The 23,814-nt window shown below is 40.0% G+C and overlaps 3 protein-coding genes across 44 annotated transcripts in view; 1 reads left to right on the forward strand and 2 right to left on the reverse strand.

The window, feature by feature from the left end:
• The first annotated feature begins 278 nt into the window (after positions 1-278).
• On the forward strand, positions 279-6,222 carry LOC117808358 (neuronal acetylcholine receptor subunit alpha-2-like). Of its 2 annotated transcripts, XM_034678065.1 has the most exons (9): positions 279-761; positions 874-925; positions 2,338-2,489; positions 2,665-2,709; positions 2,803-2,912; positions 3,950-4,169; positions 4,513-5,000; positions 5,120-5,582; positions 5,664-6,222. In XM_034678065.1, the coding sequence occupies exons 1-9, from the start codon at positions 564-566 to the stop codon at positions 5,787-5,789; spliced, it is 1,854 nt and encodes a 617-aa protein (XP_034533956.1). In that variant the 5' UTR covers positions 279-563; the 3' UTR covers positions 5,790-6,222. The 2 variants fall into 2 exon arrangements, with proteins under 2 accessions (XP_034533956.1, XP_034533957.1); XM_034678066.1 differs by lacking the exon at positions 279-761 and having other exon boundaries at positions 868-925.
• The window catches only part of LOC117808355 (inositol polyphosphate-4-phosphatase type I A-like), a 39,955-nt gene continuing 18,152 nt past the window's right edge, over positions 2,012-23,814 (reverse strand). For 15 of the 41 annotated variants that reach the window (XR_004630250.1, XR_004630244.1, XR_004630248.1 and 12 more), the window contains 15 exons: positions 23,585-23,617; positions 22,902-23,074; positions 22,095-22,218; positions 21,942-22,009; positions 21,663-21,862; positions 21,445-21,542; positions 21,205-21,317; positions 20,867-21,021; positions 14,145-14,287; positions 11,286-12,823; positions 11,083-11,199; positions 5,130-5,775; positions 4,767-4,990; positions 3,993-4,216; positions 2,012-2,903 (listed from right to left, as the gene is read on the reverse strand). Coding sequence is in view for 10 of the 41 variants with exons in the window: in XM_034678062.1 (XP_034533953.1) it covers positions 14,155-14,287; positions 20,867-21,021; positions 21,205-21,317; positions 21,445-21,542; positions 21,663-21,862; positions 21,942-22,009; positions 22,095-22,218; positions 22,902-23,074; positions 23,585-23,617 (1,097 nt within the window). In the remaining 31 variants the exon portion in view is untranslated. Of the gene's footprint in view, positions 2,904-3,992; positions 5,776-6,888; positions 7,457-7,799; positions 7,934-8,021; positions 8,175-8,759; positions 8,904-11,082; positions 11,200-11,285; positions 12,824-12,952; positions 14,288-20,866; positions 21,022-21,204; positions 21,318-21,444; positions 21,543-21,662; positions 21,863-21,941; positions 22,010-22,094; positions 22,219-22,901; positions 23,075-23,584; positions 23,618-23,814 lie in introns of those variants that run through there. The other 26 variants (XM_034678062.1, XM_034678056.1, XM_034678051.1 and 23 more) reach the window with 15 other exon arrangements.
• On the reverse strand, positions 7,091-9,111 carry zgc:113142 (uncharacterized protein LOC503524 homolog). Its single transcript, XM_034678228.1, has 4 exons — positions 8,760-9,111; positions 8,022-8,174; positions 7,800-7,933; positions 7,091-7,456 (listed from the first exon to the last, which is right to left on the reverse strand). Exons 1-4 carry the CDS (start codon positions 9,109-9,111, stop codon positions 7,091-7,093), a joined length of 1,005 nt encoding a protein of 334 aa, XP_034534119.1.

Below are 23,814 nucleotides of genomic sequence, written 5' to 3' on the forward strand. Positions count from 1 at the left end.
TCCTGCACAAGCACTCGCACAGTCCTATTTGAATAACACTCACTCAGTCCTAATATAACAAACTTGTCTAATTAACTAGGCTATGGCGGAAGAGTGACTAGCCAATCCTGCGCAAGCACTCGCACAGTCCTATTTGAATAACACCTGGCATAGTCCTGATATAAAACACTTGTTTAACTAATTCGGAAAAGTCGGAAGAGTGACGAGCCAATCATATGCAAGCATTCACACAGTCCTAATATAAAACACTTGTCTAGCTAACTAGGCTATGTCGGAACAGTGACCAGCCAATCATATGCAAGCACTTGCACAGGCCTATTTGAATAACACTTGGCTCAGTCCTAATATAAAATACTTGTCTAACTAACAAGGTAATGTCGTAACAGTAGCCAGCCAATCATATGCAAGCACTCACACAGTCTATAGGCTAAAGCCTTGGAGGTTTTTCTTATACCGTAGTCTTCGTTTTTCTATTTTTGGCTTAAAATGCTAAAGATTAGCCTCCGTGATTCAAACCATCAGAATAGAAGTGGAGTGAGACGTCTGTCAGTGTTGCACCTATCATGTACATTGTATCCCACCAACGAAGAAGAATGACTGTTCTTCTTCTACGACACCTTCTTCCCCTAAACTTGATTGACTTTACCCATTGTCGCCATCTAGTGGTGAAACCACGAGTTGCACCCTGGTCTGGAGCACCTCGTAATGTTACTCTATGGGGGAGGCTGAATTTGATCCGTGCGGCTGTTTCAAGACCAAAAGTGAGGGGAACATTTTCAGAGTGTTGGAGAAAACAAAAGTGGAACCTTTGTGAGATAAATGGAGCTTCTTCTCATCTAACCTGGATATTATTGTTCTTGTTTTTAAATGGAGATGAAAGGAGATTTAATTATGCTTTATTGCGTTTGGATCCTCATGAACTCAGGTAAGAACATGAGATATTAACATTAATGTTTCATGCACTAAAGCACTAAAATGTGCTTTAAAATGTATTTAATCAATACAAAAAATAAAACTATTTGCAGTATTTGAGTCTTTTATTATTAAAAAAGAAACAATATTATCTATTCCTCCTATAGGAAGTAAAATACATATTTAATATTGACATGTTACCATACAGTAGTTATTGTACTGTGACTTAGGAACACATACAAGCTGTGAGTAACTCACACTGTTTTTATATGTATATCATTTATGTTACATATTTGACACTCCAATTTTCATATTTTACTTCAGCTTTTCTTTTAAAAAATAACAGACCATAATTGAATTCAACAGGGAACCTGGACATGCATGAACAAACAAACAAACAAAAAATCATTTAATTAAAATAAACAAGATGTTTGCTTTAAAATGAAGATTTCTCTCTTCCATTAAATTCTTAAATTCATATTTAAATATTGGGCATTAGGTGTTTTTTCCTGACCAGAAGTAAATATGCCTTATAATGACAAAGTACATAGAGTTATTGTTTCCTTTGCACCTTGTACATGGAGCAAAAGCTCTCATTTAATTTCAACAAGTGTTTAAAATCGATGATTACTGATCATATGTTCTGTTGAGAAGGTACAGAGAGGAGGAAACACTTTAAATGCTGCAGTGCTGTAAAGAATAAACATAGACTTGTATCTGTTTGTCAATATTTAAACCAGAATAATTTGACGTAAACATAAAGAAGGAGTCAGTGTTTCTGCATCGTAATCCCAAAACCACGTTATGTGTGTCTGCTGCACAGGCACAGCCTCACCTGAAACATCATTCTGTGGGTTATAAATAGACAATATAATCACAAGAGCTGGCATCACATACATTTGCACAGTTTGTGCTCTTGGCTCGCTGTTTCTCGACCGGCTAATCCTAAATTGCTCGCCGATGATGCCAGATTGCTTGCCAAAGTTCAGGGAAAGAAAAAAGGATTGATGCTCCTGAAGTGAGCAGAAAAAGGAGAAGATATTTCAACACATGCAGCCTCCACCTGTGAGACAAATCAAATCACACCCGACACAAAAGGTTGAGCAGCAGAGATTAGAGAGGTTTATTTCAAGCATGAAATTATGACTGATGACTGCTGGGAAAACTTGGCTAAGTGTTGCTCAATTATCTTCAACAGTTCTGCTGTGTAACATCAAATTAAAACAGAATCAGCTGTAGATCAGAATCTGTGACATTTTATGAACAATAAAGTTCAGGTAATTGCTTTTTTCCAAAGAGAAGACACAGTCATTCTCTGACTTTATCTGGTGCAATGACTCAAGCAGAAAGAAGGGAAGAAGGAAAGAGAGACACCTGTGAAGCAAGGATGCTTTAAAAACTAAAACCTCTCTGTGTCTGTCTCAGCTCTCTCTGAAGACTGGACTCGTCTTCACACCGAGGACGACCTCTTCAGGAGACTGTTTGGAGGTTACAGCAAGTGGACACGTCCGGCGAGGAACGTCACCGACGTGGTCATCGTCAAGTTTGGCCTCTCCATCGCTCAACTCATAGACGTGGTCAGAACACAAACACACATTTTACTTTTGTCTAAATCCAGAAAAAGAACATTCAGGATATCTGAGGTTTTCAAAGCCCATCAACACTTTTTACCTTGTTAACATGCGACATCAATCTCTGCATCCAGTGCACACTGTCTCAGGGCTGTTTGTGTCTTTCTTTGCCTCCAAACAGGACGAAAAGAATCAGATGATGACGACCAACGTTTGGCTTAAACAGGTAGGTAACATGAACAGACTGACAGACCTAAAAGTGTAGTAAAGTACATGTTTGTGTGACAAAGCTGGCTTTAAACCACGCCTGTGTTTGCAGGAATGGACAGATTATAAGCTGCAGTGGACTCCCTCAGACTTCGACAACGTGACGTCCATCAGAGTTCCTTCTGAGCTCATCTGGGTGCCCGACATTGTGCTCTACAACAAGTAAGACACAACAAAAACAGACATTAAATTAGGTGTGTGAGATGTTTAAGGAGGTTCCTTGGTTTAGGAAGTATTTTATTCCCTCACTGTTTTCTCTCTTCCTGGTTCAGCGTTATGAAAAGAATAAGAAATGTAAATAAAGACCTCAGCTATGATGAAAGCACCATTAAAAGGCCAACACAGAGCAGAATGTGAAGATAGTTACTCATGCATCTAATATGCAGTAATCAGAGGTCAGTGAGGGAAAACTCTGATATAAGGATTGGCTTTAATAAGTGCTTTTAAATGAACTTTGAAGACGATGTGCCACAAAGTAAAGCGTAGAGCGTATCCAGAGGTTTATTGTAATTTTCCAGCGGTTGGGTATCTACTCTAAAAAGCAGAAAGGGTAACATCACTGCTCTGTAACGGACACCACTTTGAATTTCTGCAGGTGGAGCGAGAAATTATCTGTAGTGATCAATTACCTGCTTGATCTATAACAGCGTGCTCGTCTGATGAAGAGCGTATGAAGAGGGGGAGGTCAAGCGGCTGGATAATTTCACAGCGTTTCTGCATATTCCTGCATACTGATGATGTGTGATAAATGCAAATCACCCTGTTGAATAAGTGACCCTGATTCCAGCATTGTTGCATCACATACACTCTTAGTCTGGTTTCCTCCCCACGGGGCAAGAGGAAGGATTAAATCTGAAATTTGTCTGGAAGGAGATGAAACTTTCTCCTCCCTCAGCACTTGTTTAAATAAAGTTGCATCATGGGTGCTGTGTTGCTCACATCCAGTCATCAATTATTAATCTTGCCTGTGTGAATTAGAAATAGCCAGAGGTTTATTGTTCCACCTCTGAGACAAAATGAGGATGAAACTTTGCAGCAGTTTGAGGAGAAAACAGCAGGAACATCGTCCCTTTATGGAGACTCTGTTTCAGTCTTTCCTTTTTTATCTTATAAGTCTCTTATAACTTTCAAAGGTGTGAATTCAGATCATCAGCGTGCCTACTTTTGCTCAATCGTGTATCACCCTTTCACCTCTCCAGTGCAGATGGAGAGTTTGCCGTCACCCACATGACCAAAGCCCACCTGTTCCACACGGGTCGAGTCCGCTGGGTTCCCCCGGCCATCTACAAGTCCTCCTGCTCCATCGATGTCACCTTCTTTCCCTTCGACCAGCAGAGCTGCAAGATGAAGTTCGGCTCCTGGACGTACGACCGTGCCAAGATCGACCTGGAGCCCTTTGAGAACACGGTGGACCTGAAGGTGAGTCTGTGTCTCTTAAACTGAAGTACTGGACACAGATGATTGCACTGGATAAAGAGTAAATGGACATGATACTTCTTACTTGCATGAATAAATGTTATGCATCCAAAATTACCCTCAGAATCAAAAATCTTTAAATTGTTTGAAGTAGGAGAAAAATTCTGCAGGGCTTATCTTCTTATGATCATGAATATCAGCCATACATTTCATGGGTGTTTTTCCAAAACCTGTCAAAGAGTTGCTTGAAGCTTTGCAGGATTCATCCTCTGGTGACCATCCATTAACTGTCACTAGGTTTTAGTTTGGGGCGAAGTAAAGGACTGCTTCTTTTTGTGATTTGTAGGATTACTGGGAGAGCGGTGAGTGGGCGATCGTCAACGCTGTGGGCACCTACAACACCAAGAAATACGACTGCTGCCGTGAGATCTACCCCGACATCACCTACTACTTCGTCATCCGCCGCCTCCCGCTCTTCTACACCATCAACCTCATCATCCCCTGCCTCCTCATCTCCTGCCTCACCGTCCTCGTCTTCTACCTGCCGTCAGACTGCGGCGAGAAAATCACGCTGTGCATCTCTGTGCTGCTGTCGCTCACCGTCTTCCTGCTCCTCATCACAGAGATCATCCCGTCCACGTCGCTGGTCATCCCGCTCATCGGAGAGTATCTGCTCTTCACCATGATATTTGTCACGCTGTCCATCGTCATCACCGTGTTCGTGCTGAACGTCCACCACCGGTCGTCGGCGACTCACAGGATGCCCCGATGGGTCAGGAGGTTGTTTCTGTCGGCGGTGCCACACTGGCTGTGCATGAAGCGTCCTGTCCACAGGTGGGTGAGGGGAGGAATACTGAGACACAAGTTTAATCAGTTATTACACAGTTAATTGAGTTTAGGATCTTTGGTGAGGCTTATTTTAATCTTGGAACCCTGCTCCTTTTTCTCCTCAGGCGGCGTCACCTCGCTGAAAAACTCCTCCCTCTCCACACCCCGGTCCCCTCGCACTTCAACTCCACATGGATCACTCAGGAGTCCGACATAGATCTCCATGGTTATGACAACGACAACCTTTGCAACAGCAGCCACCGTCTCGACTTCTTGAACACCAGGGATGAAATTCAATACTGCAATCTTCACAGCTTCCCAAACACAGATGGGTTGGAGAGATTTGGGGTGAAGATATCAGGCCGGAAGAGGATCTCTTCACTCTCACCTCCGTCCACTCGATGCCTTGGCTACACCATCCTCCCACAGGGACAGTCCACCATCAGTTTGGACTGGGACACCCCTCCTGTAGAGCAGGGTACGGTCCTGACCCCATCATCCTCTGTTCTGTCTCCTGCGGTGGTGTCAGCTCTTGAGGGGGTGACTTACATCGCAGAGCATCTCAGAGCCGAGGATGCAGACTTCTCAGTGAGTCATTTTTTAATTTCTATTGTCCTGTTTGATTTTGATCCAGCTGTTTTAAGACCCTCTCCTTCTCTGTCTCGTCAGGTTAAAGAGGACTGGAAGTACGTGGCCATGGTTGTAGACCGGATCTTCTTGTGGATGTTCATCATCGTGTGTCTGCTCGGGACAGTCGGACTCTTTCTGCCTCCGTGGCTCTCTGGGATGTTTTAGGAAGAAACAAGAAAAGATGATTTATTAAACTAATGAAAACATTTCTCAGGTGGAGTGGAATTTTAGAATTGAAAGGTTGACATAAGTCCTGAGAAGTGTGGGAACTAAAATATACTGTTATTAATAAAGCTGCTTATTTGCATGACAGATAAATCAATTGATCAAATATAAACCCTCTAATCTCTCATGTACTGTGAGTGTTTTTATTTGTGTATGTTTCTCTGTGAATGAAAAAGCAGACTCTGGTTCTTCTTTGCCATTTCATGATATCTGCTTTCTGACAGGTAATGTTAAAGTCAATCAGTTTGTGTTCTCAGAGGTACAAAATAAAAGTTTCGTATAAGACTGGCTCTTGGAAAGGGAGTCAGGATCTGATGTCACTCGTCGATGGATTACTGAAAAATACTGAGTCATTAAAATAGTAAGAAAGATACAGTATGCTTTGACTGACATGACTGTGTTTTTGTATAAATCAGATACTGTTCACATGTTTATGAGCACTGAAGATGAAGCTGCAGAATCCCTGAGTGCACTGAAAGGAGTGTTTCATTGCTCAGAAATTCCTCTTTTTATTTGCCAGATTTAAAATGTGGTTTCTCATTAAACTGTGACTCAGTGTTCAGAATAAAGATTCTTTGCTTTCCAAGAATGGAAAATGTTGGTAAGTTTAACGCCATGCTGAATATGTTATGTAAAGGTTTATATAAGCACTGCTGCTGTTTGTGTAAAACCTTGGCAAACACACTGAATGGGAGAAAATGAACTTCAAAGCCTGAATTAAACTGCTTCAGGGAAAAGGCCATCTTTGCATCTCCTCCCATCATCCATGCATATCGACACGCTCAACAAAGCATGCTTATAAACACAGACATATATAAACATTAAGACACAGGTTACCACATAACCTGTTGTTTGAGGGTTGTGTAGTTTATTTACAGACTGTATTTCATTGAATTGAAATGTGTTGTGAACTGTTGGATAAATCTAATAAGTGATGTAGAGTGTGTATGCATAGTTTGAGCACTAATATGGAGGTTAATGTGAGTGCATACAAACTAGATGTACGGGTATAAATAAAGGGACTTCAGATGATCCATGATAAAAATGTAATTTTTATTGTGAGCCCACAGTTTTACACTTACATATTAATTTCACAAATTACATAAAATGCAAATTTACACCGGGGTTTCAGCTAAGGGGTTACTACAGGTCAAAAACAGTGTGATATCAAAATAGACAAGAAAATGTACAAGCAGCCTCTTTGTTTATTTTACCTCCTCACTCATGAACAATCATGTTTCCTATTTTGCATACAGCATTTCTTTTCTTTTTGTGTACATGGAGCTGAGAGTAAACACAGCATCAGTGAGGGCAGTGGGAAGATAGGGGAAGACTTTAAAGAAACACATATCCATGGACGACACCAGCAGGTATCTGTACTTAGGCTTAGCCGACGTGACTGCATGCAGCATGGCATTGATGACGAGGTCAGCGTTCTTGAATCCACTCCGACACGTTGACAGGAAGTACTCGTTGGCAAGCTTGATGTACTGCTGGTTGAACCTTTGCTTTCGGTCTTCGTCCAGGCGCTCCCATATATCGTACGCTGTTTTCAGCTTCACAATGTTGGTGGCCTGGCCGAAGTTACCAGGTTGGATGATGCTGACCTTTAAATTGAAAGAAAAATCCAGGTTAAGCTAACAGAGAGGAGGCAGTGGCTTCAAAGCACTCAGACATTTATTAACTTATCTAAATCTCTACAAGGAAGACAACACATTTAAAAATGTCAAAATATGAATTTACTCTGATAAAAGTAAAGTTAGATAAAAAGATTCCCACTAACAATGAAGGTGCCAGTTGATGGTCAGGAATGTTTTTTTCATTCTGGATGAATTAAGTAATAAAACTTTCTATTGCCCCCAGGGGTCCCATGATATCTACCACAGACTTTCCAAAATGTCACGCCTCACGCCTCAGAGTGTCATGGGGTTTGTGAGCTCGCTAATGTACCTTCACACCAAAACTGGCTAATTCAACCCTCAGGCAATCCGCGAAAGCCTCCAGTCCTCTCTTGGACACGCTGTATGCCCCCATGTTCAGGCAATTGAAGAAGGCAAAGATGCTGGACATGAAGACCATACGACCTGCAGAAGTCAGGAAAAATATGAGTTTTAACCCCAAAATTCACAGCAGTAAAGAATGTGTAGGGAAATGTGGTTCAGTTTGAGTTACCTTTGGCAGCACGGACAAAAGGTAGAAATGCTATGGAGGTTCTGATGCAGCCGAAAAGATTGATGTCGACCATGTGGCGGAAATCATCAATGGTGCTCCATTCAATCTCGGCCCAGTCGGAGATACCTGCATTGTTCACGACGGCCCACAGACCTGAAGATGTAGAAAAATCACAAGTTGATATTCTGTAATTTACAAAAAGAAAAAGGTAAAACAAAAGCAGAATGCATCTAGATAACAAAATATGATTAACACATTATTTAGCTGTTAAGGAAGCAGGCTTGCAGCTGCAATAATACAAGCTAATTGCATCCTTTTTAATCACCCTTATTAAGAGCAAGAATATCATCACTATGATCTCAGTTTAGTCTGCATGCTAAGCCAAACTGCAACCCAACTGTGGTCACATTGTGGGACTTTTGAAGTTGTAATATCAACATAAATGAAATATTGTAGTGTAAAAATGTTACCAAAGGTGAGTCATCATAATGAGACAGTTATTTTGTTTAAACATCCACAGAAAATGTCTGAATCTCTCTTCTCTCCTTATTTCTAACAGGATCTATGGAAGTCCATTGCTGTCAGAAAGAAACATTTTGAGAGGATATTGTGACTTGGAAAAAACAAGCTATAGCAGGTCAAATTCATGCAAAACAATATGAGAATGAATAATAATAAGACCTAATTTTCTATTAATTCTTAAAAAACAGACAATACTGTTTCATGCTCGCCTCTCACCTCTCTCCGGTAAGTTCTCCTGCACAATCTTCTTCGCCAGCTGCACGTCTTCATCACTGGTCACGTTGAGCTTGAGGATTTTAAGATTTCTGGAGCTCTGACTCTGCAGACTGAGGGCTCCGGCTCCTTCTGGACACAAACACCCTGCAAACACCACAAAGCCTCTGTGGTCCAAACATCGAGCCAACTGATACCCAAATCCGCTGTCACAGCCCGTTATCAGCACTGCGTAGCCGTGACCGTCTGGCACAATGACAGGTTGGCGGCAAACCAGCTTGGCGAGGAGGAAGAGTAAAATGGCAGAGATGGAGAAAATGCCAATGATTTGGCCGATAAAGAAGATGTGATTCATGCTGGTGAAGTGTTGTCGAGCTGCCGTATGTTTGGTCTGTCTGCCAGTGCTGCCAACTGCACATTTGATGCCTGATCAGAGAAGAGCAGGGTTCACTGTGAGGGCTGTTTGCTTTTCCCTCAAATGTATTTGAGCTAATTTCACACCATTCGTTCCAGTTTACATGTGACTGTAAGGAGACACTTTACACTTGTGTCTATAATTTCTCATGGTTTGGCATTCTTCTGAATTAATTGAATAATATCAGAGCTCATTCAAAAGAGAAAGCATCTTTGGGCAGCTAATACCTGGAATAACCTCATAACTCAGGGACTTCACGTAATAAACCCTCTCTCTGAGAATCTATAAAACACTCATACATAACTAAAGACAGGGTTTTAGGAGTGTGTGTTATGTGTTTGTTTTACTGTTTGTATGTGGAGTCAGGGGCTAAAGATGAGCTTGCAGGGCTAAATCTGCTGCATGTATGCCACTTTTCCACACACCATAGTTTTGGTTCTACTTGGCTCTCTCGTCTTGGAACCACTCACTGCAGATAGTTCCTGTTCACTTGAAGCGATGAACTCAGCACCAATGAAATGATGAAATGTGCATGCTTTGAATGCATACATTCAATCAATCCGTGGTCTGCAATGTTAATATGTTACCTGAAAATATCAGCCAAGTTGGAGTGGCTGTTTTGAGCACCTCATGTACAGAGGCTTCACTTCTCAAGCAGGCGGCATGGGATTGATTTCGACCCATGTCCCTTTGCCACATGTTAAAGGAAGTTTGTCCTTGCCACTGCAACTTGCTAAATGGTGCAAAGTGCTCTGCGCATGGTGGATTAAGATGAGATCAGACTGAATATTAAGCTGTATGATGGGACTGGATCTTATCCTGTCTTGATGTTGGGTGTTTGTTAATAAAACAAACATAGAGCAGTGATGCAAAAACAGTACAGGACACAATGTGCTCTCCAAAAGTTAGCTAACAGATATTCAAATAACAACAGGGATGAGTTGTACCCAATCTCCAAAATTCATCTTGGCAAAGGCCAACTCCTCTGGTCTTTCAGTGCAGCAAATAGTTAGTTGGTTTATTTTTAAAAAAAGAAATAAAGGATACCTACGCTAAGACTTATTTTTTTTGTTATCTAGTCGTTATTTAAAGACCAAAAAGCTAACCAAAAGATGTGAGACAGTGAGGTGAAAACCAGTGTCTTTTAGAGGATAGTTTGCTCTATTTTTAAACAGATGCATGTTCACTGATATTAATTATAAGCACCTTTTTTTAACCGTTTGCATGGTCACTTTTCCTGAATACAGACACGCAAAGAGACAATGCTATTTGAACAAAAATCAGAGGCCAAAACCTTTCAAACTTCGAAGACTTTGCCTTCAGCATAAGGCGATAAGAAATTACATTTCTAGAGATTAAACGATAGACCTCGGGGGTTTATATCTATGAATGTGCATTTCCATTTTTCTAATGAAGTATACAAACACCAATGTTGTCTCAGAGACACACTCACTGTGTTGTTTCTTACAGGAAAACTTGGGACGGACATTCAGTGGAAATTTTGTGTAAAAATGCCTCCAGCAATATTTCTTTTAAGAACTGTGCGGATTTTCCTGATTGATAATCAAGTGTGAAGGATAATATTTAATAAATTATTGACTGTTAGGGCATGAAAAGCTGAGGAAAGGAAATGTTCTTTAAGGTCAAATTATGTTGCTTTCTTGATGATGAGTGTTATGTAGTCATTTACAGGGATGTTATTTAAGGTTACAGGAAGAAGGTCTACATGTTTTAAAGGCCCTTACTGTGGTATATACAGAAAATCAAAACAACATTGTGTCTTGGGAGAAATTAAATGACACAATCTGTAAAGTTTATCTCTCTGGTTGTTATCCATTCAGAGGGAGTGAAGAGGGTAGACTCATACTGTGCCTTTGGGGTTGAATCAATTCAAAGCTGGAGTTTACTCACAACACTGACTGTTGTTTCTGTAGAAGACTCAGATCCCTCAGTGTGCGTGGCAGGCTCCTGCAGATCTTCAATCAGTTTTTAGTGGCTGGGGTTTCTTCAGGGAAGGGTGCATCTAGGCTTGGATAACAGCAAGAAGTTAAAAAAGCCACCACAGTTGACAATTCTCCAAGTTTGAATATTGGAGAAAAGCTAGTTTTTACAACCTGGAGGCAGCTTTGGAGATCCCCTCAGATTCTAGATGACCAGTGTCAGATGTTTTGTGATTCACAGTGAAGTATGGTCACTAGTTCTCCATCTGTCAGGACTTTATGGTGTTAAAAAGGTCCAGTTTGTCACCAGTCTCCTCAAACAACCTGTGAAAATAGGTACAATACAGCAGTGCGCCAGCAGTGTCTGGTTTGAACAGCTAACCCAACAACATAATTCCTGCGGGGATGGATTTCACGGGCGCTGAAGCGTAAAATCGGAGTCAAATGTTTTGCACTAATTCTTGTTTCTTTGGGAGTGAAGTCTGTGTAACAAAACAAGAACAATGATTCAGTGTGTTTTGCAGTGCCTCGGGTCATATTTCAATCCTTCCTGTCTTGTGAATTTCCTGAAACTAAATCTGAATTCATGTAATTAAAACAAAAAAAGGTCATATAAATGTATTCCAATCTTCTATTTCTGGGTAATGGGGTTTTAAGGCTACGTGCATCATGGCGTGTTGGTTGAACAAACAGATAAACGTAATACGTATAAATAAGTCTTCCAACACGTACGTCTTGATGTAATAACAAACCCTAAGTCCAATATCCTGAGTCAACCTCATTTTCCCTGAAAAGATATAACAGATTAAATAATTCCTCTTGTGTAACACAAACTGAGTTACTCATCCAAATCATCAAAGCAATCTGTGCATATGCTGGATTCAATTATCTCCACTTGATATAAAGATATAAGAAAAACAATAAGAGTCTTTCTCCTCATGCCAATGTTAATGTGAAAAACAAATGTTGGTGCAGATGCAGACATAAACATCCTAATTCATTTGTTTCACATGTCTCTAGGCATGTTTGAATCCTCTTCACCACAATCTCCTTTTGTTTCTGAGACAGTTTAACTTTGAAATGTGTTGTTTGTTTGTTTTACAGTTTGATTATGTACATGAAACTGAATTACATAAGTTTGTCTGTGTGGTTTTATACAGGAAATCCACTCTCTGTGTTTTCTTGGTATGTTTAATTCTTGCCAGGGAATTCATCTGACAGTTTATATAATATTTATCCAAAACAAGTCACAAGAGAATCACAAGTTTTACCACCCTCCACTTGAGTAATGGATCCGTTTATATCCTGCTCTATCTCTCCTGTATTCTGTGATACTTCATCAGTAAATGTGCTCACGCTCTTCCTGCAGACGACAACAGTCATGTTGTGCTGCTCACAGAATAGAGAGTGTCTGTCTGTATCAATGACTGTATTAAAATGGACAGAAGAACAGCTGTCTGCCATGGAGCCATACTTTTTTGAGCTCCCCCTAGTGACAGGCTGCAGTATCGGTCCTAAACCCCACCTCATCAATTAAACTAGATGGAACATTGGTCAAACTATAAGAGGTGCTGATGGCCTAGTGGTCTAAGCACCCTATGATAAGAAGCTACAGTCCTTGTCACAGGGTTCGCTGGTTCGATTCCTGGTTGGTCAACCATTTCCTGCATGTCGTCCCCTGCTCTCCACTCCCCTGTCTCTGTTCAGCTGTCCTATAAAATAAAGGCCAAAAAATATACCTTTTAAAAAAACAAACAAACTATAAAATCAAAATACACAATACATAAGTTTTCTCAAACATGCTTTTTAGTTCTTGTGCTGATTGACGCAACTTTTCATTGTTCTGTGAAGTTTTGTTTTATTAAGTGGTTTGATTTTAAAACTGAATAACAGGTCTGTTGACAAATGAGACTCCTGCACTCTCTATGATCAGAGTGGAGGAGGAACAGAGAGAGAAAACATAACAAATACTTCCACAAGAGTCATTGAACTTTACATAGCTGAGCTTCTACTTCAAATCAATACAAGATTTATCTGTGAATCAACTGCGTGCTTTGGTTAGTGAAAGGGGTGTGACGTCAGTCCCATCACTCCACCAGCCCATCGTGGTGGTGTTTTGGCCTCACATCTTACAATGGGTGGATATAAAGGCACATTTTCCATCCTATATACAGTCACTGCTCCTTATTTATATGACTACACAGAGAATTTAACCCCAGCACACAAATCCAACACCCCTCACAATATATGAAGTGAACAAAAAGTACTGATTGATGATCACAGCTCCTCACAGTTTAGTATTTCAATCACTCTTAAATAAATTAAGTTTTAAGTTTTTCATTAGCAGTGTGGTTCTCTTCACAGTGAAATGTACTACTCCTAAACTTGAGTCACAGATAATGAGTGGGACTTTGCTGTGTAGTTCACTTTATATGACATGACAGTGCCTCCCTCTTGTGGTGCAAAGTGGTCACTGCAGACATGATTTTGGAGCACACATGCCAAGAGAGTAATACAATATGAGTCTTCTGGAAAAGACATCCTAAATAGACAGACACAGACACATTGTAGCTAAATGTACAAACAGATAAGTCCAAATATTTTGTGACAATCGATCATTGTCTGTTTGTATTTTATTTATTGATATATGAATGAACTGGAACATGTGGTTCTGAAGATTTCGACCTTGATTTCCTTTGTTGAACATAAATATAAATGCCGGAGTGCCTAACAGTAATTATATCAGTGCTTGATCAGAGTGAGGCAGTGCTGTTCATGGACAGTTTTAGAATAAGAAATAAAAACATATGCATAAGATGGCATAAGAAACTAATACAGTACTTAAAAATAGGTATTTGAATAAGGTGGTAGAAATCTGCAAGTTCACTGACTATCAGAGTTTACCTAATCTAAAATCTCTGCCACATTAACTCAGGTGACCAATTAAACAGTCTCTGTTATGATTGTATCCCGTTTAATCCCGACCTTCCCAAAACACAGCAGCCAAACTGTCCAATAGATTCCCAAGCTCACTGTGGTCCGATCAGGTTTCCACTTTCCCGAAGGTACCGTCAGGTGGTCGGTAGTGTTTGGGGAAGGCTTTGAGTTGGAGTGAGTTAAAGGCATATTTTCGGCAGCCGACGTTCTTCACAGTGTTTTCTCGTCTGCAGCCCTCGCTGAGGAGACACAACAGGGGGCAAGGGGTTCACAGACAGAATGAGAGCAAAAATAGACAAAAAAGAGTTGGTGTAAATCCCTAAAAGTTGTTGAATTGTACTTCTTAATTTTTTCCAACCCTTAACAAAATACTATGCTTTGTCTTCTTGAGGTTTAGGGGTTTGTAATAGTTGCTTAATTTATAACTTTACAATTAATCACCAGCAGTGGTCAGTAAAAGCTTTTTAAAATACAAAAGAAATAGAAAACAGCATTCACGCACAAAGACACAGACAAACATGGAGGGAAAGCTGAAGAAAAAGTTAAAGCAAGTCAAGGAAAATGTTTGAAAATGTTCTAATAATTAATTTCAAAGGCCAGAAAATGCCACCAGACTAGAGTCGGTTCATATTCTGCAGGTGGAGGCAGAAAACATTTATTGCAGCAGGAGTGTGGCGATCAGGGACACACGGACTGGAGTTATTTTGGGTTTGTGGTACATTAAGAGCATCATGGGAGGCAGCAAGGCGAAAGCTCTTTGACATTTATCGGCTGCTGAGACTCGGAGGAAAAGCACAACCAGCAATTGTTGAAAAGAAACATAAATAAATACAGTTTGACAAAGTTTGATTTTCTCTTCTGTCTTGTTCTGTTGTGTTGCTGCTGCTGACCAAGGATCTGTAGGAGTCGCAGTGAATCAAAACAACCTTTAAATATAATCTTAAACAATGTTTCTGAAACCCTTTCTGCACAAAACAAGAAAAAACATGTTAAACTCACACTTCTAAATAAAAATATGAAAACTGATAAATATACAGCTCTTAAGAGGAACTTGTCCTCAAAACCTGCTACCATGTAACAAATAATGCAACAACTTCCCTTTTGACACTTCACTGTCGGATAAAAGGATCCTAATAACACAATAATGTAATTTAACATGTTAAATGTGACAATTAAAAACAGTAAAGCATGAAAATGAATGAACAGTTAACAGTCTTAGTAAATAAAAACATGTGAAGTTCATGTTACATCAAGATCACAGACATATTTAAGTGTGATATAAAGTGACAACAGCATGAGAGTTATGGCACAGGCATAATAATAGAAGGCCAAGCATAATAATATATATTTCATTTTTAAATACACTCTGTTTTGGATTAACTGAAGACATAGCAAACATTAGCATTTAGCCAATACAAGCATTTAAATACAATTTATGTACAGGAATACAAATATACTCTATAATAAACCTGGATTCTGACAGAAAAGGGAAACTGAGATTGTTTTAACATTTCAGGTGAATAAAAGTTATTTTTTTTACTGATATTTTTTAGAAAGCACTTCATTGTAATAGCATGTGTTGGTATGGAGAATTAATAATAGGTTTCACAAATTCAACATATTGTACTGGACTAATATAATGCTTTACATTAAATAATATGATATACCTAATATCCCTGCTGCTGTAATAATACAAGAGATTAACGTATTTTAGGTGTTAAATTTCTCTTCTTTGAAATAAACTCAGAGAATGATTTGTCTTCTAGAGGTAGTTCTAAACTAAAACATCAATAAATGATGGGATAACAAAATACTCCCAAAACAAAATCATAAAAGAAACAGTGTAGGTAATATTAACTTAAAGGAGTAGTGTCACAATTGAGGAGAAGACTGATACCACATCTATATGTTAGTTTTTAAGCTTAAACAAACCCAATATTAATCTTGTAAACACCCAGAAGAGCAGCACAAAAAGCCCACATGTATCTCCCATTTTTAGGACACATCACTTTCAGAGAAATAGACTGGATTCAGACAAAAACAATTCATCTTTCTGCAAACAGAAACCTGAATTAGCCCATTAACACCTGACCAAACATTTGACACAAGCATACAATAGATAACTACATTCCTTATTCCTTATACCTCATTCATCTACAACCAAAGTAACCTCAATAAATAGTCTGTGGGATGAATCAGAGCCTTTACTAAACACTCCATAAAGCAAAACATAACTGTTAAAGCTGCAATGTGTACCTCTTTGTTAAACAACAGAGCTAACATCTGGATAAATGTAAACTGGCACACCTAAATGCTCTAAAAGCTGTAAACCTAAAGTCCATCACTGCATGACAAACACATTTCCCCTGAATATCCTACTATCACACATTCAAACTTCAGCCAATTAGAAGCTGCATTCTTAAAAACACAAAGATTCAACTTTGCCAATTGGCAAGACAGAGCTAATCTTTACTGCATTTGGTGTGAAAAGCTGAAGAGCAGATGTTGGGTCTAGTCACTGACCGACTGTACGCTGCGGCGGGACTACTTTAAGTGCCTGAAAATGGCCATCGCTGGCCGCTACGGCCCTGAAGGCATGAGAAAGTTGGGATAGGAATGAACTGAAGCCATAAATAACACATCAAGAACAGTTCAATGACATCTGGTGATCAACATAGATAGATTCATATGAAGGTGACCCGTTTAAATAGTATCACAATTGCAAGACATATTTCTGTGATCCAAGTACAATTTGTATTCTCTTTTAGCTCTGATTTTGGTCCCCAACAGCTCCTTCCATAAATATCTCTCTAAGCTGCCGAATGCTTTACTACAGCAGTTTTATTAGAGCTTTTGTTGCCAACACTGAAGACTGAGGGTCTGAGACTGAACCAAAACATAGAAGCTGTGGGCCTGAAAACTGTAACAATGAGCTTAAAGACATTAAAACGCTCCTCAGAAAAAGGAGTTGCTAATGCAGGAAGACAAAAATGATCATGCGTTTCATCATGCGTCTCTTTCACTTAAGCTAGTGGGTCATGCTTATTGTCACGGGACCTGATCCCTGGAATTTCTGGTCTGTTCATTTTCTAAGGTAAAATATGTGAGGTATTTAAAATTCTTTAAGCATGATGAATGGGGGGATGCAGAGGCTTCTGTTTTGCAGTGACAGAAAGGATATTTTGATGTAGTTGAAAGTGACGGTCATGTTAGTGCTGCTGAGTGTTAGTATGAGTTCAGTTCATTCACTTTTGAGTCAACAGGCAAGAAATACAAAGTTTCAGACACTTTAGTACTCGACTTATCCATCAGTCAACAATATCTGACAATAACTGACCCTGATCTGCTGCAAAGTGCACATGCGGAAGTAGAAGCAAACCCTCTAGAAAAGCAGGAAGACCTAAAGAAAAAAATAAGAGCAAATACTGCTTGAAAAAATATATATAAGCTAAAGGTAGCTTATTTAATTTTGGCACAAAATAAAAGCTTTTATCTGCTTCAGCTTGTAAGTGCAAAAAGCACATGGAAGACGATGATAAATTAAACAAGCTAAATGTAATAGGCTGTTTGTGCAAAGCTTAAATAATAACTGAGTTTCATAATAGCTACCATTAACTCTTTTCTGAAACAAGGTGTATTCATATATATATATATCAATATATGTTCTGTCACTATACATATTCACAACTCAGGTGTTATTTCTGGCCCGTGTTTCACAAATACACAAACTGTCCCTTTATATTCCTTTGTGTTAAAACAACAAAAGTCACAGAAAGCACAAAATCTGTCCACGAGAGGGCGCCATCCACTACACATGTGAATACCTCTTATTCTTTTAACACCACATGTGCAGAGAGATATTCTGAAACCCTTTTTATACTCAGACTGTTTCCAGCTTTGTTTTTAGCAGATGTATGCTGATAGCGGATGTTCTATGAAGCTGTTAGTTGGACCTTAATGCTGAACATCTGAAGAGTACTGTAGTGTAGTGGAATGTGCACACTAAGCTGGCTTCAATCAACATCGTATTTTCTTTCCTTGAGTCAATTCTACAACAAAACATCTGTGTTGGGACAAAATAATGTTTCTGTGTCTCCCAGCTCAAAAACAAAATAAAGGAAGTGGGGCCTGGCTCCTGATATGCGGGGCATCAGATGTGTTAAGCCCTTACTCAGTGTGGAACAGTTGGTAAATGCTGTACAGTATCAGTGTGCATGGGTTTCACACACACTCACAGGACAGTGGCACAGTTTTTGGAAACACCCAGGAGAGACAGTTTGGAGTATTTCCCAATCTCCCACATAGACTCTGAACGTGAGCTATGTTTCCAGTCCATCTCTTTCAGCTGCAGCGGAGTTTAGCCAGGAAGTAAGCTACGCTGAGGAAGATCCACACCACCAGGAGGTTCGGACTGAGAGCCAGCAGGGGGAGAGAGTACAGGAGGCTGGGGTCCAGCCGGAGGTCACGCACTGGCAGCAAGCCGCACAGGTTCTTCTGGATCACCCCCTCCCTCGTCCCAATGCTGCCAGGTCACGAGGGGTGGAGGAGGAGGAGGAGGAGGAGGAGGAGGAGGAGGAGGTGTGGAGCAGCAAAAATGGTTGGTAGAGAAGAGAGGAGGGAAGAGGGAGAAAATGGGAAGCAAGGAGATAAAGAAGGAAGATAAAATAATAGAAGCAGAGAAAGGTATATTGGAAGGGAGAAAGGAAGGGGGGAATAGGAAAGAAAGGAAGGGGAAGGAGAAGGAGAAGAGGAAGGCATGTGCCGCAAAGGAAGCCAAATAAACAGATGGCATGCACAAAGGTGAAATGCAAAATGACCGACAGCAGGTATACATGGTATGACAGCAAAAGTGTAAATTAATAAGTCATATGAAAGTCACAAAAAATGGAAATAAACAGATAATAAAGAAACCTCCATAAAAACAATTGTACAAAACAAAAATTATGATACAGTCAAACACGTGGGAAATCAGAGAAAGAGGAAGAGGAGAAAGAGAAAAAAGAGAAAATTAAGAAAGACGTCTTTCAGAAAAGGAAAGAAGATAAGAAAATACAGCAATGGCTCTCCATGTTTATAAACTCTAAGACATGGGATGAAGGAGGAGGCAGGAACGGAGGGATAAAAGTGCCAACAGGAAATTCACCCTTTAAAATGTATGGAATTAAAAGAACATTTGAACACATCTGCACTCCAGACATAATGAAAGCATGCAGCAAGGTGCAAACTTAGCTTCAAGATGTTCAAATTTTAAAGGTGTCTTCATTTAGGACTTTGATTCAAGAAGAGTAAAAATGATTAATGAAGAGTAATATTGGAAGGGAAGGTGAAGTATCTTATAACTTTTTTCCAGCATGCCTTGTAACCATTCCAAAGAAATATTTGTCAAAGTGTAAAATTGATCAAAAAGCTGTTTTCATGCCCGTCGACTGATGATGCAAAGGGGAGAAATGACGGAGAGATGTGAGGACAGGAAAGGGAGGAGAAGATGAAGAGATGTGTCAGAATGTGCAGGAGGAGTGCAACTTTATTGAGCACAAATACAACGAGACAGGTGTGGTTACATCTTTGTACAACAAATATTTACAACATTAAGTCACACTTTGAGCACAACTTTTTTCAAACACATATAGGTACAAACACTGCTGATTTATGTTGTTTCTGAGAGCGGCAGGGACTTGGAGTTCCTGCCATCCTGAAAAACATTGTGGATCAATATATAAAGTCCCTTTACACCTTTATATATGTGTTTCATGTCTTTTATGACATGTATTATCTTGTTTTAGTTATAAGATGTCTTTTCCAGAAACTGTGAGGAACATTTTCAAGGACAAGCTTTCTGGGAATGTGTTGTCTTCAAACTGTCAAAAGCTTCTGTGCTAAAAGATAATGTTTCTCCCATGCTGTTTTTTATTTAGATTTGTGTTTAATTTTGAGCTGTTTTTAAGCTCTTGGATTCCTGATATTTTATTTCTTATCTGAAATTCTGCTGTACTAAAGATAGCTTTTGTAACTCTTTTGTCATGCTGCAAGAAATCTTGACATGCAGAAAAACAATAGAGAGAACAGAAACAATAAAAAATGGCTAAGTATTAAGACTATGTTTTGTGCATTTGCCTTGCTGATTTTTTTTGTAAACAAAAATAAGTTTTCTTCAAAAGGGCAGCATTTCTCTAAACTCGACATGGCAACCTTAAGGTCTTTTGTACACTCCATGTCTGTCAGGGTCAGACATGGAGTGGGAAAAAAGCAGAAATGAAAGACAAGAAAAGATGACAACGATGGTTTTATGCTCAAACAGAAAATAAAAATGCACTGCCAGACTTTTAGCCCTTCAGAATCAGAGACAGTGCCGATGAGCAAATAGAAATGACAAGACAGTGATGGAAGGACGGATGCACAAACAGAACAAACTCAGACAAAAACAGACAAACCAACAAGCACTCAAACATACAGTCAGAGGAGGATCCTCATATTTGAATACCAGTTAGGTATCTCCCTACATTGGACCCACGTGAGACTATATAACACCTTATTAAGAGTTGTTATCACCAAAGTTTAAGGGTCCAGTGAAGTAAGCACTAACTGAATTTCAAATTTGTCAAGCATCCTCACTTTCAGATGTACCAGCATCTCTGGATAAATTTTTTAACAGGGAAGCAGGCAGTGGTGAGTTTTTAAATCACACATGGGCAAAATATTCTTCATACTTTTGTGCAAGAAAACAGTTCCAACTTTCCATAACTAAAAGTTGGAATTCCTGTGTGTGTTTTAACCCAGGTGTGATTTGTTTTAAATCAGGCACTATAGGGGCGTCCTACCTGCGCATACAGTCCAGGGCCTGGGTGAAGACCTGTGGCGCCATGCCGTGCTCGTGCTGCAGGATCAGGCACTGCTCCAGAGTTACCGACATGGCCGTGCGATCTTTGGCGCTTTTGCAGCTCGTGAACCGAACCCCATTTAGCCGGCGGCAGATCTGTGACAAAGAGGAAGAAATAGAAAAAGTCTTCCTCAAGATAAATCAGTAATAAAATAACATAAACTCTCTGCAGACTCAAGCTGGGATGTGCTGGTTTTTATCAGCTTTTACATGAAATATATTATTGTTAGAAACACATATTAAAATCTGTTATGATGTGTAACAGAGCAGTGATTTTACCTCGGCTGCCTGCCAGAGGATGTCCACGTTCTTGTTTTTCCTGGCATGGACGTTCTGCCCCAGAAACCTCAGCAGCTCAGGGAGGCAGGTTTGAGAACGGGACCTTGGGAGGCCTAAGGAGGGTTGTGGAGGAGGTGACAGGAAATAGATGGATTAGTTGATTTGTAGAAAATAAAAGCAGTTGTTTGTTTGCACTCAGAAATAACTATTCAGATATTTGATCTAAGCAAAATTACTCACAGTCCTCTGGAAGGACTTCTTTGAACTGCTCATAGTATGAATTTAACCTGGAGAGACTCTCTAAGTTAATGATCTCCTGCAGGGATGTGTCCCCAAACCTGGAAAAAGAAATAATCCAGTCATACATAAAACATCTTAGACTAATTCTACTGCAGAGAATGTTATATCACTTGTCTGTCACCACAGGGTTTTATTCTTCTCCTTTACTCCTCACTCACTTCTCAGCGAGCGTCTGCTGCTCATTGATGCCGACGTTGAAGTGCACCGGCTGCACTCTGAGCAGCATACCGCTTTGGATCTCCCGAGGTAACGCGTCGAACATGGTTCCAGGCAGCGGGATTCTAACATTGAAGCCATCTCTGTTCCCTGTGATGATAGGCAGCATGTCGGGGGCGGAGCTACCGGTGGCCTGGGTCACCTTCAAGTGAGTTTATAAATATGCAGGTGAATAACTGTATGAAACGCTGTTTATGTTTGTTGATAATGTTGATTCTCACCTTAAAGGTGACATTACGAAGATCCATGATGCCCACACTCATGTCCTCCAACATGGCCAGCTCCTCTCCTGTCAACATGTATATCATCAACAATTTGGAACTGTCAGGAGGTACAAAAAATATGTTTCTGTGAATGTGTCTATGTGTTTGTACCATAGGTGCTGAGCAGGGACTCAAACTGAGCCAGCAGGCCGATGGTGTAGAGCTGTCTGAGGAATCCGTTGTCTCGGAGACAGTTTCTCAGTTTGATAATGAAGCCACAGATGAGAGCAGTGAGCTGAAGCACACACACAAAAACACACACATCAGCATTAACATGAACTCTGCTTTAAACCCTCCGAGTGTTTGTGTGTCTAAGCATCAGTAACAGATGATTCATGCAGCAAAAAAGTGAAGAAATAATGAAGGCAACCTTGTATGAAGCATCATTGGGAAAAGACAGTTTTCATACCTCACTGTGCTTTCAGACAAGGAAGTTTTCAGACAATGTTTTACCTTCTACCTCATAGAAGATATTATAGATATTCTCCCTCTTTGTGCTTCATGACCAGCCTCTATGCTGCTGCAAGACAGTCTAAAATATCTACAGAGAACCTGCTGAGTAAGTATGTAACCCAGCCAAAAAGACAGAAATAGAGGCTTTAGAAAGAACACGATATCAGGAGAGAAAATCCACTACCTCGCTCTGGGCACACTTCTCTTTTTAACTTTGGCCTGAAGACCTGAAACGTCTCTGCACTGGAGAGTGGGAGTGAAGAAATCCCTTCTTTTTCTGCCTCACTATTTTCTATTTTTTTCTCTCATGTTTTCATCCCTGTCCTGTGTTTAATAAAAGCCACCAAACCATCAACCTTTGCCATCCATAGTTTGTCTTTTTTTTACTTGTTTATAAATAATTCCATCACTTTGAGTCTTTCTCTAACGAGTTGATAAACGTGGGTGTAATTTCGTTACACTGACCGTCTGGCAGAAAACAACATCACGGCGGTACTGCAGCGACAGGTCCATGGCTATCGTCGGGGCGCTGTCCTGCATCAGCAGGAAGACCATGGACTTTTTAGCTGTGTCGCTCATCATGGCGACGCACTCTGTGAGAGTGGTGAGGAGGGGGTACAACGCCTCACTCCACTCGCCTGAAAGACACACATACAGGCATAGGAAAGTGTAAACAGATAAATAAATTACAGAGGTTTAGCAAAAAAACCTGCATAATTAATATTAGTTTAAGACAGAAAACAGTGAAACAGGGACAACATGGAAAGCAAAAGTGCAGACAGACAATAGTTTAGAAATATCGTGGTTTTAAGTTAATCCCATACTTTCTCACTTCACCTTTTAAAGAAAACAAAAAGCTGTCACTTCCAATGAAACATTTGATAAAGCAGAAATGAAACCTTAACATTTTCGGAATTAAGACAAACATTGGGGGTTTGGGTGTCCTCTGGTATAAATGTATTATCTAAATATGCGATGGAGGTGTTTTGAAGCTCAAAGGAGGTTTAATTTCCTTTTTAAATAAGAAGAATACAAGCTAGAAAACCAGCTACCATAAAGTCTGAAAATCAAATAATTTCCTTTGAACCAGAAACCTGGAGAGTCTGGGACAGATGCAGAGAAGCTATGGGCTGAACAGCAGCTCTTACCTGGGTATGCCTCTTCAGCTATCGGGCTTCCATCTGGAAGAGGGGATGGAGTTGCAACATGCACGATTAGCGGCGCTTAAGCCACAGAGCAGCAGAGACACACATAGAAAACACTACTAGACACCAGGGTCAAAGATCTATCAGAAAACTTGTGTTATAAAGTTGTTTTTCTCTGTTGAATGCATCTTACTAGATTTTGTAGGAAGTTAAGGGACGCTAAAGGTATCTTA

This window comes from Notolabrus celidotus, chromosome 24, assembly GCF_009762535.1.
Source record: "Notolabrus celidotus isolate fNotCel1 chromosome 24, fNotCel1.pri, whole genome shotgun sequence".
NCBI classification, from domain to species: domain Eukaryota; kingdom Metazoa; phylum Chordata; class Actinopteri; order Labriformes; family Labridae; genus Notolabrus; species Notolabrus celidotus.